This window comes from Aedes albopictus, chromosome 3 (genome assembly GCF_035046485.1).
Source record: "Aedes albopictus strain Foshan chromosome 3, AalbF5, whole genome shotgun sequence".
Taxonomy (NCBI): Eukaryota; Metazoa; Arthropoda; class Insecta; order Diptera; family Culicidae; genus Aedes; species Aedes albopictus.
Genome location: NC_085138.1, coordinates 142,944,915 through 142,963,045, shown reverse-complemented (window position 1 = coordinate 142,963,045; position 18,131 = coordinate 142,944,915). Strand labels below are relative to the sequence as shown.

At 36.7% G+C, this 18,131-nt stretch overlaps 2 protein-coding genes across 20 annotated transcripts in view; one reads left to right on the top strand and one right to left on the bottom strand.

Moving 5' to 3' along the window:
* The window catches only part of LOC109424083 (uncharacterized), a 638,365-nt gene that overhangs the window by 377,379 nt on the left and 242,855 nt on the right, over positions 1-18,131 (bottom strand). The window lies entirely within an intron of this gene.
* Positions 695-18,131, top strand: part of LOC109424084 (zinc finger protein 281) — a 45,653-nt gene continuing 28,216 nt past the window's right edge. For 2 of the 3 annotated variants that reach the window (XM_019699173.3, XM_019699171.3), the window contains exon 1: positions 696-911. In XM_019699173.3, the coding sequence (XP_019554718.2) occupies positions 890-911 (22 nt within the window). In that variant the 5' untranslated portion in view covers positions 696-889. Of the gene's footprint in view, positions 912-18,131 lie in introns of all 3 variants that reach the window. The other variant, XM_019699172.3, reaches the window with a different exon arrangement.

Sequence of the window (18,131 nt, the reverse complement as noted above, 5' to 3'; positions counted from 1 at the left end):
CTTTGTTTGGACGTCCGGAGCAAATTGTGCACAACCTTGTTGAAAAGGTGAGAGCTACGCCAGCCTCCAAACCAGATCGTATAGAGACATTGGTAACGTTCGTTTTATTGAATTTCAAAATTGACTATTCTATTTGACTACTTCACGTAGTAAGGGCAATATCTTACGCAAGAGAACGCACAAACCGTTTCCATTAGATATCTGGACAATTTTTCTGAGAGATGCTGCTGTTTTATCGATTATGTTCCTCTCCGAGCAGCAGTACAAGTATAAGGTTTAAGAAAACAGGGGAAAACTTTGGGGCTGTATTTTGGCCCACCGGATTGATTTGTTAGTATGATATTTTGAAAACAATGAGTATAATGATGTGAATGCATGTTTATGTGCTCAGAATTATTCTTATTTTTGGATTCAGTTGTAGAAGTAAATGAAACGGGTTGGCCAAAATGGGTCAAAATGGCAAGAAATACTATCTTTTTCACAAATCTCCCCTCGGACAGCCATTACCTAGCCTACCCTTAATAAATTTAGCTCATGGATATTCGGATTATCTTTACACACATACATAAGAGTGTCAATGCGTGTTAGATTGTGTGATTAAATCAGGAATTTTATAGCATGCTCTGAAGCCGTAACAGATTCAGAATTCCAATACAACCGTCCAGCATAAGAAAAAAACAATACCGGTTTATTGAACAATGTCTTTTGGCCGAGATTCCTGGCCACTCTTGTGATGATAATCAAGAGACTAGGTGTTGTTTTGTGTGTTCTGCAAGTAGCCCGTTAGATTTGTGTGCTGATTAATGTGTGGCTCCCTAGTACTTTTTTTAAAGTTTGATTAAAGTTTGTTTTATTGTTGTCTGTTAAATTTGACAGAGACGGTTTCGTCATGGACGGTAACTATAATCCAAGTAAGTGCGTTTTCGAGAAATAAGCATTATTCTGATTTGTATCACTTGAACGTTTTTCACAAGGCTAGAAGCCATTTTTCCAAACGGTATCACAATGCAATGATTACGAGGGATCACAACGGTCAACAGTTTGAGTGCTATATGATGTTTATACAGCATTACCAATTTTACAGTGCTATAACTATGGTTTGCATTTTCAAAGGAATCCCTGAGCCTAAACGATTTTCTAAACTTTTTCGAATTGTTTGGGACATTTATGCAAATAACGTTATTGTGTACATCCAATGAATTGAACTAATGTTTTGGCACAGATCTTCAAATATGGTGATTTTTTCGCATACAAAGTATGAATTGTTTCCGAGTACTGCTCTGGCTGTGACAGAAAAAAATATAAAATAAATAAAATTTGCAGAATATGTACATCGCAAATACATTGGGAGACGTTGTTAAAGAAAGTATAAAGGAAATTTCGGAACAAAATTTATGAGAGAACTTTAGGAATGATTTTCATAAAGTATATAAAAAACATAGCAATGATTTTTTGCAGCAATTTATGTGGATATTTATACTATTATGCAGCTAATATAGCCAAACCAGTAAGGCAATTCTGAAATATTAGATCCTTTTGAGCTGGGCTACCTTTAGCATACTAGGGCATAGAATGGCATCGTGCTTGCCACACAACATATAGATGCAAACATGATTAATTGACAAAGAAATTTCTCAGTTCATAGCTTCTATAAGTTCGATAGAAAATTAGGCTGAAAAGCAGTCTGTCCAATTCGTGTGTGATACCAATTGGCATAGCTATAAGGGGAATGTGGAAAAATCAAACGTAGTAAGTAGTTTTGGCCAGAACTCACGACGAAGTGGCACAACAAGTTCCTGAAATTTCCTAAACTTCACTATGATAAATTTTTAACTGCAGTCTGAGAATTTAATAAAAATAAACTTTAAAAAAAAATCCAATGGAATTATAAATTATTATCCAGAAGAAGTTCTAAGAAAATTAATAATGAAAATGTTAAATGTATGTACAGGTATACCTCGATTTAGTAGACATTTCAATTTTCGAAAAAAAATATGGTTTATCAAAATGTACCAAAACAAATAAAAACTGCATGAAAACTGAGTTTTTGATAAAAGGCTTAGAGTTTCTGGCATATTTTGGTAATTCTCGCTAAATAACGAATTGCTCGGAAATTCCGCCAGGGATCCGTTCTGAAATTCCTCAAGGGATTCCTTCGCAATTTTAGAGATTCGCATCAAGCACTTGATAGAGCGTGGGTACCGGTTGTGCTGTATTTACCGAACGATCTCTCTGTTCTAGGTTTATACCGCTATATGCTCGGTCGCCTTTTGTTGCAATTCTGTGGTGTTAAATAAAAGTGAGTGAACCCAGAATTTTCAACTTTATTACGACAGTCTCCGAATAAAACTTCCCAAGTCAAATCATCACGTTATAGATTTTTTCATAAAATCTACCATGTGTTCCTCCAGAAGTGTCTCAAAGAATTACTTTACGATCTCTGGCTTGAATTGCTTCACCAATTCCTTCATGTTTTTCCACTAATCATTTCAGAGGTTGTTTGAGAAATTTCTCTAGTCATTCGTCAGGAGAACCTATTGGAGATAAAAATTTCAAATAAATGTCTAATAAAAACTTTCTTAGAAATCTTTATGAAAGTTGTCCGGATTCTTTCAAAAAATCTTCCATGGATTCACTTGGAAACTTTCTTCAGGGATTTGTTTAGAAATTCCTCTTATTTTACCAAATAAAAAAAAATCAAAACGTCTTGCAGGATTTTACTTTTGAAGTTCCTCCATTAAAAAATATATATATATCCATGAACTTGAGCAGAGAACCCTCCAGGGATTCTTTCCAATATTCATTCAGAGTTTATTTCAGAGATTACTTGAGAAGTTTATTCAGACATTTCTCCAGAGATTTCTTTAATAAACTTTTACGTTGAAAATTCTACCAAAGATTTCACCAGAAATTCTCCCAACAACTTTCAATTTTCCCCAGAAATCCCACTAGTGATTTTCCCAGAAGTTTCACAAAAAGTTGTGTAAGAAATTTGTTTATGAGTTATTCCAGAAATCCCTCCATGGATTCCTTTAGAGAATCCTTCAGAGATTTACTCAGTTTTTGGGGATTATTCTAGATTTATTTCCGAAAAATCCTGTTTCAGGTTTGTTTTCCTCTATACGGGCAAGTGTAATAAATAAAAACACAAAGTGAATTCATCAGCATAGCGTTAGAATGGGTATTTATCATTGAAGTATGAACAAAAAGTTTAAAAAACATTCAATTTACTTAATTTTTTTAAAGAAAAACTCTGGTGGGACTGTAATGCCGATAAAACTAGCAATTTTCTCGGCATAAGCTGTCTTTGTGAAATTCAACATGAGTCAGATTATGCTAAACATCTCGCATGACATGGGACAGCTTATGCCGAGAAAATCCCTATATAATTTCTTCAGAAATATCTCCAGGTTTTCCTCCAAAGATTTCTTCACAAATTTCTCACAAATTTTTACTTTGAAAAAACTTCGACAGATTTTCGATAATTCTTTGATGGACCCTTGTTGAAATTCATCCTAGGATTTATTTAAAAAAATCTTTCACGAGTTCCGGAAGAAAAATGTCCCAGAGATTCACAAAGAAAATCTTCCAGGGACTCCTTTGGAAACTTCTCGTAGATTTCTTCCAAAAAGTCGTCCAGGAAATCCTAAAAAAATCTTTCACTAAATATTCTAGGGATTCATTTAGACTTTATAATGTCCTCTAGACATATCTCGAAGAACTCCTCAAGAAAGTTTGGCACGAATAGCTTCCAAAAATGTTGCATGGATTCTTTTAAAAAATACTTCAAGAAATCCTTTTAAAAAATCCTGCAATGATTGTTATAGAAAATCATCTACGAATTTCTTCATATTTTTTCCAAAGCAAAGCATTCATTCAGAAAACCTTCCATGAACTTTCACAAAAATACTCCATGGCTTTTTTTTAATAATTATTCACGGATACACTAAGAATCAGATATTCAGAAGTCCTTCAAAATTTTCTCAAAACCTTTCTTATCCACAAAAATTGACTTAAAAATTCTACAAGAGATTATAATAGGAATTCCCAAGACTTCTTCGAATTCCTTTAGATATTCCTTCAAGATATTTCTTTTCCAGAATTTGCTTCAAGGATATTTTCAGAAAGTCTTTGAACATCCTCCAACGATTCCTTCAATAATTTGGGATTTCAGGATTTTCTCTTGGAATTTCTCTATGAATTCCTCCAGTAATTCATTAAACAATTGTTTCTGATTTCCATTAGGAGATTTTTCCAGGATTTTCTTTTATCCAAAAATATCTCTACAAGATTTGATAGATATCCTACCAGGGGTTTCCAAGAGATATGAAAAAATATCGCCAGAGATTCACCCCATATAGTCCGCTCATTGTGATTACCGAAAAAGCGAGAGATATTTATTAGAAATGAAGTCAGGAAGAAAGTATGAGATTAAGGTAAATATATAAAACTAAGTCTATCATGAGGTATGCTTATGGGTGCTCCGCAAAACAATTTATTGATATGAGATCCTCCGCGTGTCAAAATGCTGAAAACCCCTGCATTATAAGTCATCATAATACAAATTGCAAGTTTTAAACTGATTGGATATTCAATATTTTACCAACAAAAAAATTAAATAAAATTGAGGTAAAATGTGCAATCGAAGTGCATAAAATCGAAGATCCACCAGGGATGGCATGCTCCTCAGTGTGTGTGTGGTTTTGATATGAAAATGAGCAGCACTGTGCACATTTTCAGTGCGGAATGCCATCCCTAGAGCCCATTAAATCGAGGTATACCTGTATATCAAATAATATTTTAACAGCAATTCAACCCTTCATAAGATGTTAACAAATATCCATTGACTCTTATTGCAGATTTAACCCCTTAATAGACTAAAACCCGAAAAATTTTGTCTCACCATAATATAGTCACACTGATTTTACCATAGATTGGGTTTTGCCATCGTTAACAACATTGAACGCACGTCTCGGTTGTTGCGATACTTGATTCGTTCAGCTGCTACAGTGTATCAAACAATTGTACGTGCAGCAATTTTTTTTGTCAAAATAATTTATCATTCAAATGTTCATAACTTTTTATACATCAATCAAAAACGCTGAAATTTTGACCAATCATGAACCATATATTAAAACTCCACTGTTAAAATTTTGAGCGAGATCAAATTAGTGTTCTGAAAGTTACAAATTATAAGATTTTTGAACTCATTTTTAAACCATTATATCTCAATATGTACTCGATGAAACTTTCTCATTTTTTTTGTTTTACAGTTTATTCCTAAGGATTTCATATACAGCTTCGTTTGTGGTTTTATATTCACTACAAAAAATATGAAAAATGTGCTTATGTAGTGGACGATGTTTAAAAATTTACCATATTTTGCACATATAATCTGCCAAACGTTTTCTACCAATAAAAGTGCATTAACTGAACGAAAAATGCATACACACTTATTTTAGAGTCACTTGTTCGGCTGTTCTATTTTCGGTAAAAGTTTGGATTACCGAAGTTCAGCACAGTTTTACCGAAGTTCAGCTAGTTTTACCGAACGTTCGGTTAACATTACTGATGGTTCAGTAGAGTTTACCGAAAGTTCGGTAATTTTTGACGAACTTCTGTAATATGGTGCTGAACATTCGGTAATCTGAACTTTTACCGAAAATAGAACAGCTGAATACGGTACTTTATTTTAAGTGTGTAGGATCTACTCTTCATATGTAGTTTAGTAGGTCATGTGTAAAAATAATACATTCAGAGAGTTTAAAAAAATTGAAAACAATTGGCACTTTTTTTGATCAAAATATGATAAATTTCCAAATGACACTCTGAACATATACAGATTTTTCATATTTTTGTAGTGAATATATAACCACAAACGAAGCTGCACATGAAAGCCTTAGGTATAAGATGTAACACAAAAAAATGAAAAAGTTTCATCGAGTACATATTGAGTTATAATGTATTAAAAATGTGTTCAAAAATCCTATAAGTTTTACAAAAAGTTCTATGACTTTCAGAAAACTTATTCGATCTCGCTCAAAATTTTACCAATGGAGCTTTAGTATATGGTTTCTGACTTGTCAAAATTTCAGCGTTTTTGATTGACGTATAAACAAGTTATAAACATTAAAATGAAAAAAAAATTTGACCAAAACATTGCTGTACGGACAATTGTTTGATACACTGTAACTGTCGTGCAAACTGAAGTGTGAGCATTTTGTTTTCCTCTTCAAAGATTTTCTTGTAAATCTATCATCAACGAACGAACATATAGACACTAGAGCAGGCTGCAGGACCATTTCCAATCAGAATCATACAATTCTGATTGGAATCGACCCCGCTCTAGTATCAAAATTTTCGGATCGAGTGTCTTCTTCTTCTTCTTCTTCTTCTTCTTCTTCTTCTTCTTCTTCTTCTTCTTCTTCTTTCTGGCCAACTAGCACCGTTCGGCGCCAGTTGTGTTTTATTACGTCGGCTGGGTCTTGGAGCTAAGCCTTAAATTCCGACTCCCAGGGAGACAGCCACCACACCTGGGACCCTACATATCGAACCCATCAACACTTTACTTCCTATCCGAGGGAAGGTGTGATCCACCACCAACGCCGACGTCGAGTGACTTCGGTTCATTGGTGGATAAGTTCATATTCAGTTAACAAATGATTATCGCGCAGCTGACTGTGAATGTACTGGCGAGTGAATGACAGCAGCCGGGCACGGTGAACTTCAATGTATCTGCTCGAATATTTTGCGCAATGGACTTATCCACCGATGAATCGAATTCACCGCGGTCCGAGAATTTTGACACTAGAGCGGGCTATTCCAGTTCTGATTGGAAATCGTTCAATTCTGATTGGAAACGGCTTCGCTCTGGTGTCAAAATTCTCGGACCGCGATGAATTCGGTGGATAATTCCGTTGGTGCGAAGAACTTCGATGCATGGTGGACTTACCCTTGAAGGATCGAGTTCACTCGGTTCGGGAATTTTGACACTAGAGCGGGGTCATTTCCAATAAAAATCTTCCAAATCTGATTGGAAACGGCCCCATTCTTGTATCAAAATATATTGGAGCTAATACACCGAGAAAAATTTCTACTCAATGACTGAGTTGGCCTTACTCAGAAATCGAAAAATCCTCTATTTTCTTACTCAGTTTCGGCTAAAAGTGGGACAACCCATTGACAATGGGTTGCCCCACTTTTAACGGAAACTGAGTAAGAAAACAAAGGATTTTTCGATTTCTGAGTAAGACCAACTTAGCCACTGAGTAGAAATTTTTCCCTGTGTACGGTTTTTCGGTGAATAAGTCCAGAGTCACGTGATTTAACTTTACGCCAGGTGTGCTCCAATAAGAAAATCTTAGGCAGTAATTAGTATTAGGTGTGTGTGACGGTAGAGGCTCAATATGTAAGAGTTAACCATCTTTATCGCCATCTATGATTTTATGACGAAAATAGAAATGATTTATTCATAGACAGCGCTAATGTTTCACGCAATTTCACATATACCAGTGGTGTTATTTCTAGATAGGCTTTCGAAACAAGTTCGAAAGATTAGACAAAACTCGGGCAAAATGGCTGCTTCTTTGAGCATAAATAAGACTGGTATAATGATTTAATTTTTAATTCACAGTTTTTGAACCCACACCTCGAACCACGCTGATGCAAGACAGCAGAGAACCAGCGATTTGTCCATACTAGAAAAATGACGTTACTACAAATGTTGTAACCTCAGCATATGATATTTTTACCAACAGTGGACCCCTTAAATTTTTCCTAAATTATTTGTTCAAATATGTTTCTACTTTCACCCGAAGACGATGACTCATGTTTCCGGAGAGTAGTTCAAAGTGGTATGGGGTGCCACTATTGGTTAAATCTAAAGGGGTCCACTTTTGTCATCGATTTAGAGGGGAAAAGAGTACAATCTGCCCAATGGGGCACGTTCGGTGTAGTACTAGATTTGAAGTAATGAGCTGAATTTTTATATGGTGAGAAGGTCAATTCTCCATTTCTGCAATGAAAAGGTGCATAAAGCGTGGGTATTATGATTCCTTGCCTAATTTGATGCTGTTTGAGCAAAACTTTGGATAGCTATGTTGTTTATGTTGCAAGAAATGAAGAAAACAACAACACTGTTGCCCAAAGTTTTGCTTAAACAGCATCAAATTGGGCAAGGAACCATAATACCCACGCTTTTTGCACCTTTTCATTGCAGAAACGGAGAATTGACCTTCTCACCATACTAAAGTTCAGTCATTACTACAAATCTAGTACTTCACCGATCTGTCCTATTGTGAAAGGAAGCCCCTATTGGAAAATTTGAGCCAGATTTAAAATGATTATCTTATGAGAGCACGTGTGGTGTTTTTGTACGGTGTTTGTGTGCATTGAACCTGTTGCGCAATCAGAGTGCAATATGTTCATAGTCATTGACTGAAAACAGCACGAATTTGAATGATTCTGCACTGAATATTCAAAACAAACAAATTCATTTTCGCTCTCCCTCTTCACACAGTCAGTCAATTCGTAGTCATTGAATATGAAGCCGATTGAGAAACATCTTCATAATAACCTACGTTTATGGCTACGATTCCTTCCAAAAACACTCCACAACAATCAAATGGGAAAAGATCTCTGTAAAGCACCGTTAAATGTAATCGAAACGTTAATATTTTATCAGCAATTTAACACTTTGTATCGAGTATCGAGCAGATGAATATGAATATGCAGGCAAGTGAATGAAAATTGCCGCACGGTGAACTTCAGCTCGTCTGCTCGAAAATTTTGCGCCCTGTGCGCAATTGACAAAGAAAATTCTAGCTGATTTTTTGTAGTGCAGTTTGTGCTTATTGTATACTCATCACATACGAAAAATGAATTAAATTGGTTGGAAGACAGCCTGATAAACGCGGTGGTGAGCGTAAAGCAGGTGGCAGCGTCTATTAGGAGACCCGACTGTATCAGGACATTATATTGTTTTTACGATCAGAACAATTTTCAGCTACTAATCGATCAACTATCGGTTGTGCAGATAAGATTATATCATGGTAAAATTGTACTAAATTAGTTATACGACAACCTGGAATTTTCGGAGGAGCTTCACTGGGAAGTAGTGTCTTATAGGATATCGGACTGTATCTTGAAATATTCAAGACCATTTGACGACATAAGTGCGTGTTATCTCAGGTATTAGAACATGTTCGCCCCTTTACACTCTGGCTACCTAATTTCTGTAGATAATGTCGTGTACCTACAGCATTATAAATACTTGCAATGATATCTTGAACACTGATAGTTTACAAGTTAACATGGAGTTTAGTACAACCAGATGCACCTGTCACCTGCGCTGAGCTTAGTAGGTTTTGATGTTTTAAATTTGTTCTCTTGAAAATGCAAGGCACTGTTCCACCGTGTGTGATTTAAATATTATCGACACATGTATAAATAATTGTTTTTCATAGAAAAAAAAATCAAAACTTGCCAATAAAAAATAGGGACACCATCAATAATAAACAACAAACAATCCATAAACAAATCAAAATATTCTATTGACAATTGGTTTCAGAGCAATAAAAACATCAATAAATTAATTAGAAGAAAATGCTACAACAATTGCGAACAATATTTTTCTCACCGATGAAGTTAAACTTTTCTTAAATAAAACCCTTTTTAAATGTGAAAGCTCACTCTGAAAACCAGCAATAAACTTGAATGCTTCAAGTGCTTCTGTCATATATGTATATGTGTTTTGGCATTTGGTAGCACCTAATTTTTCTCTTAATGATTTCCTTAGTAAATTATTAATAAGAGTTTTTTTTTAACTTTAAAAACATTTTAATGTTTTTTTTATTTCAATATGCATTTCAAAATCTATTATTGGGAATCCGATTCCAAATTATTGGTGGGGATACTCTTTTGATTTATTCATTGCATTATCAACTCTTTTTATTGCTCGTAAATCAATTGATTATGAGATATTTTATTTTATTAACGCAGTTTTTTTTTATTTTTTATGGAACTTTTGTTGGTAATATTACTTTCACCCCCATTTCTTTATTGGCAATTTTGGAGACAAACCAGCCTTGGGTTGAAAGTCTCGATAATAAAGACAAAAAAATATTGGCAATATTTAAATTCCTAATAAGAAACTTGACATTTATTATGAGGCGTATGATTGACTGCCGATCGTTTACCTGAAAAGTTATTGTTGCCGGCGACAGTCGTCTTGGTTTGGGGGAGCCCTAAATTAGAATAATATGACGAAGCTTAACGTCTGCTTTCTTTTGCTCGTATATCCAAATGAAGTATAGTGATACAATAGATTTGTTTCCACTGCATCAAACAAAACATATCTTTTGGCGACACACAGTTATATGATTCAGCTTCATTAGTCAACGTTCTCTGGTTTTTCTGTGTTTTATGACCTAATTAAAACCCTATTGTTATCCTCATATGACACAGATATCGTATCCGAACGAAATCCACGCCTATGCAAACTTTCGACTAAAGGCAACCGTTTTCCAATGTACAATGCTCCAATAACTCAGGTATAGCCGATTAGTCATGCTTACTCAGACGTGTATAGTATCCTCTGTTCCTTTTGTTTACGAAGGCGGGAAAAACTAGGGACGGGAAGAGGAGAAAACGCCTCCAAAAATCTGGCGATGTGCAGAGATTTCCAACGGATTCAGCCCAGCGGCAATGGGGGTAATGGGAATTTTTAACCGCTCAACGTCTAACTAACAAAGCACCAGTCTAATTAGCCTGCATAAACTCACATAGGCTAAGAAAACTGTTCCTTTGTTAGTCGAATGTCTGGAGGTTAAAATAACAATTTCTTCCCCGTAGCTATTGTGATAGATCCGATGGAAATCGTTGCTCATCGTCTGATTTTGGAGGCGTTTACAGCCAGTAAAAGTCCTGTTTAGAGATAAAGTTTACCTTCATGTACGTATCAATTTTGAAATGTTCAATGCCAGGATGCGTGAAATTGGATTTAAAACAATGCTTTTGAACTTTTACTGTGCTATCGAGATGCTCATTTTGACCGTTATAGGGTATCGGGATGCTTCGTTGGCATAGCCCCCTCGTTCGGCCTATCTCAATGTAAACCAAAAACTCAAACAAACACGCATAACTGGATATCGGAAAAGCTATGCGCCAAACAACTGTAACATTTCGTTTCAATTTTAGCACTTTGGAGCATTGAAATTGAATGAAAATGTCACTTTGTTTAACTTTTGTAGACGCCATGATTCTTCGGCTTAGTGGGTAGTCTATACACATGATCATAAATTTCATGATTCTGGAACATTTCGAATTCACTTTTCAATAACTGAACATTTGATGCGACGGTTAAAGCCGCTTTTTTGAACTTGTGTATTTGTTTTCAACGAATAATAACTATTTTACAAATTGAATGTGGGCCGAATATTGGGGACATTTTTTTCACTATGTACCCAAATCTTGGCCCATCAGTAAAGTGACGTCAAAAACAACGATAAAAAGGCGTCAACAACATTTCTTGCGTAAGAACCAGAAAGAACGAACAGGAAGAAAGATTTTGTGTGCGGTGACTGTAAAAATATAACACAATAATAGGGTTGCGTTGTTTTCGTTACTAAATTAAGAAAGAACTTTAGTTAAAGTGATTTATTTATAGTTTTTTGAAAATTTGGCTCCGAAAATATAATTTAAAAGTAAGATTGGTGAACAAACAGAGATAATACTTCAGCAGAAATATTGAAAAAATGAGAAAATTAGTGATTCTAGTGCATGGATAGCAATAGGCCAACGTTGTATCCACTAATAGGCCAATTTTTGTACCATAGACCAACGTTGCATACCATCGCATCGAATCTTTTCAACTTAATTAAGTAAATTCTTGAATATTTACGTAAGTTTACTTCCAATTGGAGAAACATGAATTGCCTAGAGTGTATAATAGGGTCAACATATTATTTCTAGTGCTATTAATTCATGAGTTATGGTCAAAATTGTCGAGGCGGCTTGCAAATTAGGCCAAGGAATGGTACACATACCCTACTTGGTATAGTTTTTTTTTTTGAACTGCAAGCAAGCACATGGGATTTCAAAGCGCACAACTGTTGAAGCCCAAAAAATGTATTTGAGGGGATTTCCTAAGTCGTTTAATAGTTCTGTCTATGATTTCTAGAATAGGGGGCTTCAAATTTTTATTTTTTTTTCTTTTTATTTACGGGATTTTCTGGCGTGGGCAGGTTCATCCTGGACGAGAGATTTCACACTTTTTCAGCTGCCGACCCACTAAGTAAATTAAAGTAAAGTAAATTAGAGAACTCGGCGACCACCCTCATGTACTTCCATATAAATAGTAACTTAAATTAACTTAACGAATTACCAGCAAAAAGTTTTTTCAATAGTTTTGAAGAATTTTGGTAAGCATTTTATTATGTTCTTTGTACATTTCTTATTTGTTAGAGTCTTATTGGAACTCCCAAAGGATGACCTCGAGAAATTTTTCACAAAAAACAGGCAGGAGGTATTGATAACCCCTACCTATAGTGAAATTTTCCAATAGAGTTTCTGATAAAGATCTCAGAATGAAGAAACAGATATAAAATTGCCATCAACATCAAGAAGAATAGCTGGTAGAGTATCAGGTTGAAATTCCACATTTTAGGAGAAAATGAAATTGAATTACAATAATTTCCATTAAAAAATGAATTTTGGGAGAAATCTGAAAACACAATTGTTTAGCTTAGACAGTAAACAATGAACATCAGCCATATCTTTGAACTTAATCACACCAGAATCATAAAACGCGCTAAAAAAATAATTCGGCAATTGATCTACACTTAGGCCGGAACAAATCTCATTTTCTTCTTTTGTCACAGTGCTTTTTGACTCGCCAAGGGGGGGGGATAATAAATAATAAATGTATTTGATGAAAAAAAAAAATACCCGAACAATTAGGCAAAACCGTTGAATTCATCGGATTTGCTAAGAAATTTTCTGGGTGACTCTAATATCACCCTAAAATTTTGAAATTTCTTGAATAATTTAATTGTGTCACCCCTCAAAACTTTGAATTGCGACAAACATTTTCGGAGGGGTAGGGGAAGTGACAAGAGAAAATCGAAAATTGTGTCAGCCTTATTGATTTTTTCCGAACAATGCACTACCCGCTTGGCGCACACCCACAGTTGATCAGCAGGAGTAAATCAATTTTATTTTGTATGGTGAAAAGCATCTAAACTTGAATTACTTGAAATAGAAAGCTTTTACTGGAAAAATATTTGGTAGGCTTAATAGTAGTCTAGTCACCATTGTGCACAACCACTACCAAATATTTTTTTCGAATAATGTATTCCACTTCGATAAATTTGCCTTTAGATGCTATTCGCCATACAATATTTTTGCGATTTACTTTTAGCGATTTTTCGCGCATTGAAGCTAGCGCCACATTGGTCGATGCGGAGAGTAGGAAAACAGCCGATGAGTTAATTCATTGTGATTGGTTCAATGATAAGAAGAAACCAGTGATCCAAAATCGATAACCTTTTTTTGGACGATCCTGATAACCACTGCAAGTCCATTAGGCGATGCCGGGTTCAAGAATATAGTACACCTGAAAGTGGATCAACACTAGTATCTCCCAAGCAACACACATGTCACATAAGAGTTACGGCAGCGCAAGTTTTGGTCGTATACAAGTAAATTCGACGTAATTTCAACATCGTGTTAGAATAACGTCAAAATAACTTCTATACAACCAAAACCTGGGGGTGGAAGCTCAGGTAAAATATTATCTTCTGGGCGCCCATTAAAAACACCACCCCCGGCGAAGACTGGCGCTCGAGCCTAGCTATTTAGCACTGTAGTTGGAGGAAATGCCAATGCAGAACCCGTAGCTTCCGGGAAGGTAAGCCCAGCTCCCTGGGTTAGTGGGTTGGTGTCAGACCCTGCGAGCCAGCCGTAAAAAAGACTAGCACCGGAAAATCAACAAGAGAAGAATGCGAACCGACACCAATGGCGACGACCACTGCGACGAAAAGGGACTTGCGAAAGGAAGCTCGGTACGTGGAACTGCAGATCTCTCAACTTCATCGGGAGCACCCGCATACTCGCCGATATACTGAAGGACCGCGGGTTCGGCATCGTAGCGCTTCAGGAGGAGTGTTAGACAGGATCTATGGTGCGAACGGTTATCAGGTAATCATACCATCTACCAGAGTTGCTGCAACACACGTGAGCTGGGAACAGCCTTTATAGTGATGCGTGATATGCAGAGGCGCGTGATCGGTTGGTGGGCGATCGACGAAAGAATGTGCAGGTTGAGGATCAAGGGCCGATTCTTCAACATTAGCTTAATAAACGTGCACAGCCCTCACTCCGGAAGCACTGATTATGACAAAGACGCATTCTACGCGCAGCTTGAACGCGAGTACGACCGCTGCCCAAACCATGACGTTAAGATCATCATAGGAGACCTAAACGCTCAGGTACGCCAGGAGGAGGAATTCAGACCGACGATTGGAAAGTTCAGCGCCCACCAGCTGACGAACGAAAATGGCCTACGCCTCATCGATTTCGCCGCCTCCAAGAACATGGCCATTCGTAGCACCTTTTTCCAGCACTGCCTCCCATATCGTTACACCTGGAGATCACCACAACAAACGAAATCGCAAATCGACCACGTTCTGATTGATGGGCGGCACTTCTCCGACATTATCGACGTCAGGACCTATCGTGGCGCTAATATCGACTCTGATCACTACCTAGTGATGGTTAAACTGCGCCCAAAACTCTCCGTTATTAACAACGTACATTACCGGCGGCCGCCCCGGTACGATCTAGAGCGACTGAAGCAACCGGATGTCGCCACCGCATACGCGCAGAATCTCGAGGCAGCGTTGCCGGACGAGGGTGTGCTCGATGTGGCCCCTCTAGAGGACTGCTGGAGTACAGTCAAAGCAGCCATCAACAACGCAGCCGAGAGCACTATCGGGTACGTAGAACGGAGTCGACGAAACGGTTGGTTCGACGAGGAGTGCAGAGCGGTTCTGGAGGAGAAGGATGCAGCGCGGGCGGTAATGCTGCAGCATGGAACCCAACAGAATGTGGAGCGATACAGACAGAAGCGGAAGCAGCAAACCCCTTCTCTTTCGGGAGAAAAAGCGCCACCTGGAAGAAGCGGAGTGCGAGGAAATGGCACTGCTGTGCCGTTCACAGGAAACACGTATGTTCTTGATGATTAACCTGGGCTTGTTTGGGGGAATATCTGTAAATAAAAAGAAAATCGCGTTAAGTACTGTTCCTTTGAATTCCACTAAGAATTTGCATCCTTTGACAGATACGTATTTCGACCTCAACTGTAAGGTCGTCTTCAGTGTCTTGTACTTGACTCGACTCCGTCAAGTACAAGACACTGAAGACGACCTTACAGTTGAGGTCGAAATACGTATCTGTCAAAGGATGCAAATTCTTAGTGGAATTCAAAGGAACAGTACTTAACGCGATTTTCTTTTTATTAATAAAAATTAGCTTTGTTTCTTTGTTTATGGTTTAGCTACACTGTTAAAACGGATTGCTCATTTTATGCCATAAAAACAAGTATGAAAATCGTGCTTGACCTCTCCCTTATGGTAAGTGCGATAAGTCTGATGACCTTGCTTGTAGTTAGGGTACCTAAAACTAAGCTTAGATAAACGATAAAAGTTTGATAAACTTATCAACTAAGTAATGCAAAACATCAATATTATATTCGACAACCACTATGGGGTAACTTGCAACAGTTGAATTTGACGAAACCTTCTATTATTTATCTTCATTTCATTATATACTTGACAGAAAAAACCGAAATGGATCTTTTATTGATTACGTAAAGCGTTCATTTTCAAATGACAATTCATTCTTTACATTTTTTTGCACGTGACCTTCAAACATTGTTAGAAAATACCACATTTTGAAGTTTCATTCATGTTTCATCATGTTAAAAGTACAATTTTTGTTTATGAACGCTGTAAAGCAATCACCAATATCAATTCTGAACCTAGATGAAGTAAATTATTTCAGTTTAATACCCAAATTACCAAGTTTGACATTTACAAAGTAGAATAGGTGTGTTTCAATCATGTTAATTTAGCTGAAATTACCTAACACCACTTCAAACTGAAAACTACTTGAAGATGACTCACTCTACCTTTTCAAGAAATGACAATAATCATTGTTGACATTTTGTTATAAGTGCTAAGTCACGAGAATCATATATATTTTGTGTTTGAAGGACGTGAGACCTGTTGCTAAACGATATACTCTCACTTGCAATAACTATCAATCCTTTCATGAAAAATTATATGTCAATTGGTTAGTGTACATCTTTTCATGGTATGTTTCATGCACAACATCAAAAATTTACAATACGACTAAATACTAGAATGTTAGTGCTGCTTAATGATAGCTAACTTAGCTTCATGTCCTATGTTGCAAGTTACCCCACAGATGGGGAAACTTGCAACAAGCATGTATTTCGCACCTCCTGATTAGGTGGCAACGTATTTTGGTAAACCAAGTGCTGCATAGTGTTCTACTCGGGGTAATTAGCGTACACGATGCTTCACAGGATGTTTCAAATGTTTAGATTTTCAATGATATTGCATCAAAGTCGAAAAGTGTTGCAAGTTACCCCATTTGACGGTACCTATGATTCTCAACTGACAACAAAATCTGTTTAGTTCACTGAAATATGATTGAAGTAATAATGCATTGCAGTAAATTTGACAAAAAGCGTAGTCCCTTCAACAACATAACATTGTCAATTTTTCCTGGACACGCATCTTACTACACGGTATGGTTAAAAATACAATGCCCAGCTGTTAAATTTAGATTATTTTTGGTAATGGTAACAGCACTGCTAGTTAAATTGACAGTGTTTTAGTGGAATTAACAGGAAATAGCTGTCGATTTAGAATCATAGGTACGGTAAGTAATTTTACTATGAAATCGGTAGTTTCTACAGCAAAATTTATTTCAGTGTGGTCATAATATTTAAATTTTTGTTAAATCCGTTAATCAACATCAGTGTTTTATTTTTTAGTAACGCATCATGTTGAAGATGCAATGACCTGTTTATATGTAGTTACGGTTTAGTTATTTTTTTTTTATTTTCACAACTTTTTTGAAAATTTATTGAAGTATTTGTTATGGTGAACCATCAATCAGCTGCCCAAAAAATTATCCAGAATGACATCCTAAAGAAATTCTCGGAAGAAATTTTAGAGGACTTCCCGGCGAAACTTCTAGAGGAATTTCAGAATGGACTCTTAAAATAATTCCCAGAGGAAGTCGTAGAGGAATTCCCGGATGAAATCCTAAACGAATTTCCAAAAGAACATCTTAACTTAAAGAATTCCGTGATGAACTCTTTAAAGAACGTTTGGGGAAACTCCTGGAAGAATTCCGGAAACAAATCTTAGAAAAACTCTTAGAGAAATTGCCAGAGGAACTCTCAGTGGAATTCACGGAGGAACCCTTGGATGAACTCCGGAACGCAGGAAACTCCGGGCATTCTTTGTGCAACTTCCAGAAATACTTTTAGAGCAACTAGTAAAGTAATTGCCGGAGGAACTTTCGAAGGAATTTCCGGAGGAACTCTTGAAGAAATTGCCGAACAAATTCGGAAAAGAATTCAAGGAGGAAGTCGTACAAAAATTACCAGAACTCCCGAAGGTACTCCGAAAGAATTCCCAAGAAATTAGTGAAGAAATTCCCGGATAAACTCAGATATTTCTAGAGAAATTCCTGGAAGAAATCCTGGAGCAACTTTCAGGAAAACTCCTGGATGTATTCCCGGAACTTTAGAGGTATTTCCGGAAAACCTTCTAGAGGAACTTCCGGGGAAACTCCTGGCATACCCAGTGCAACTTCTAGAAAAAAAAACTTATAGAGCAACTCGTAGTGAAATTGCCTGGATAACTTATTCCCGGTGAAACTCGTGAAGGTGTTCTCGAATTCCCGGAAGAACTTTTAGAGAAAGTCATGGTGAAACTCTTAGTGTAATTCCCGGAAAAAAACGGTAAAGAATCACCGAAGGAACTCGTAGAGGAATTCCCGGAGGAATTCTTGATAAGAGAAAATCCTAGAGAAAT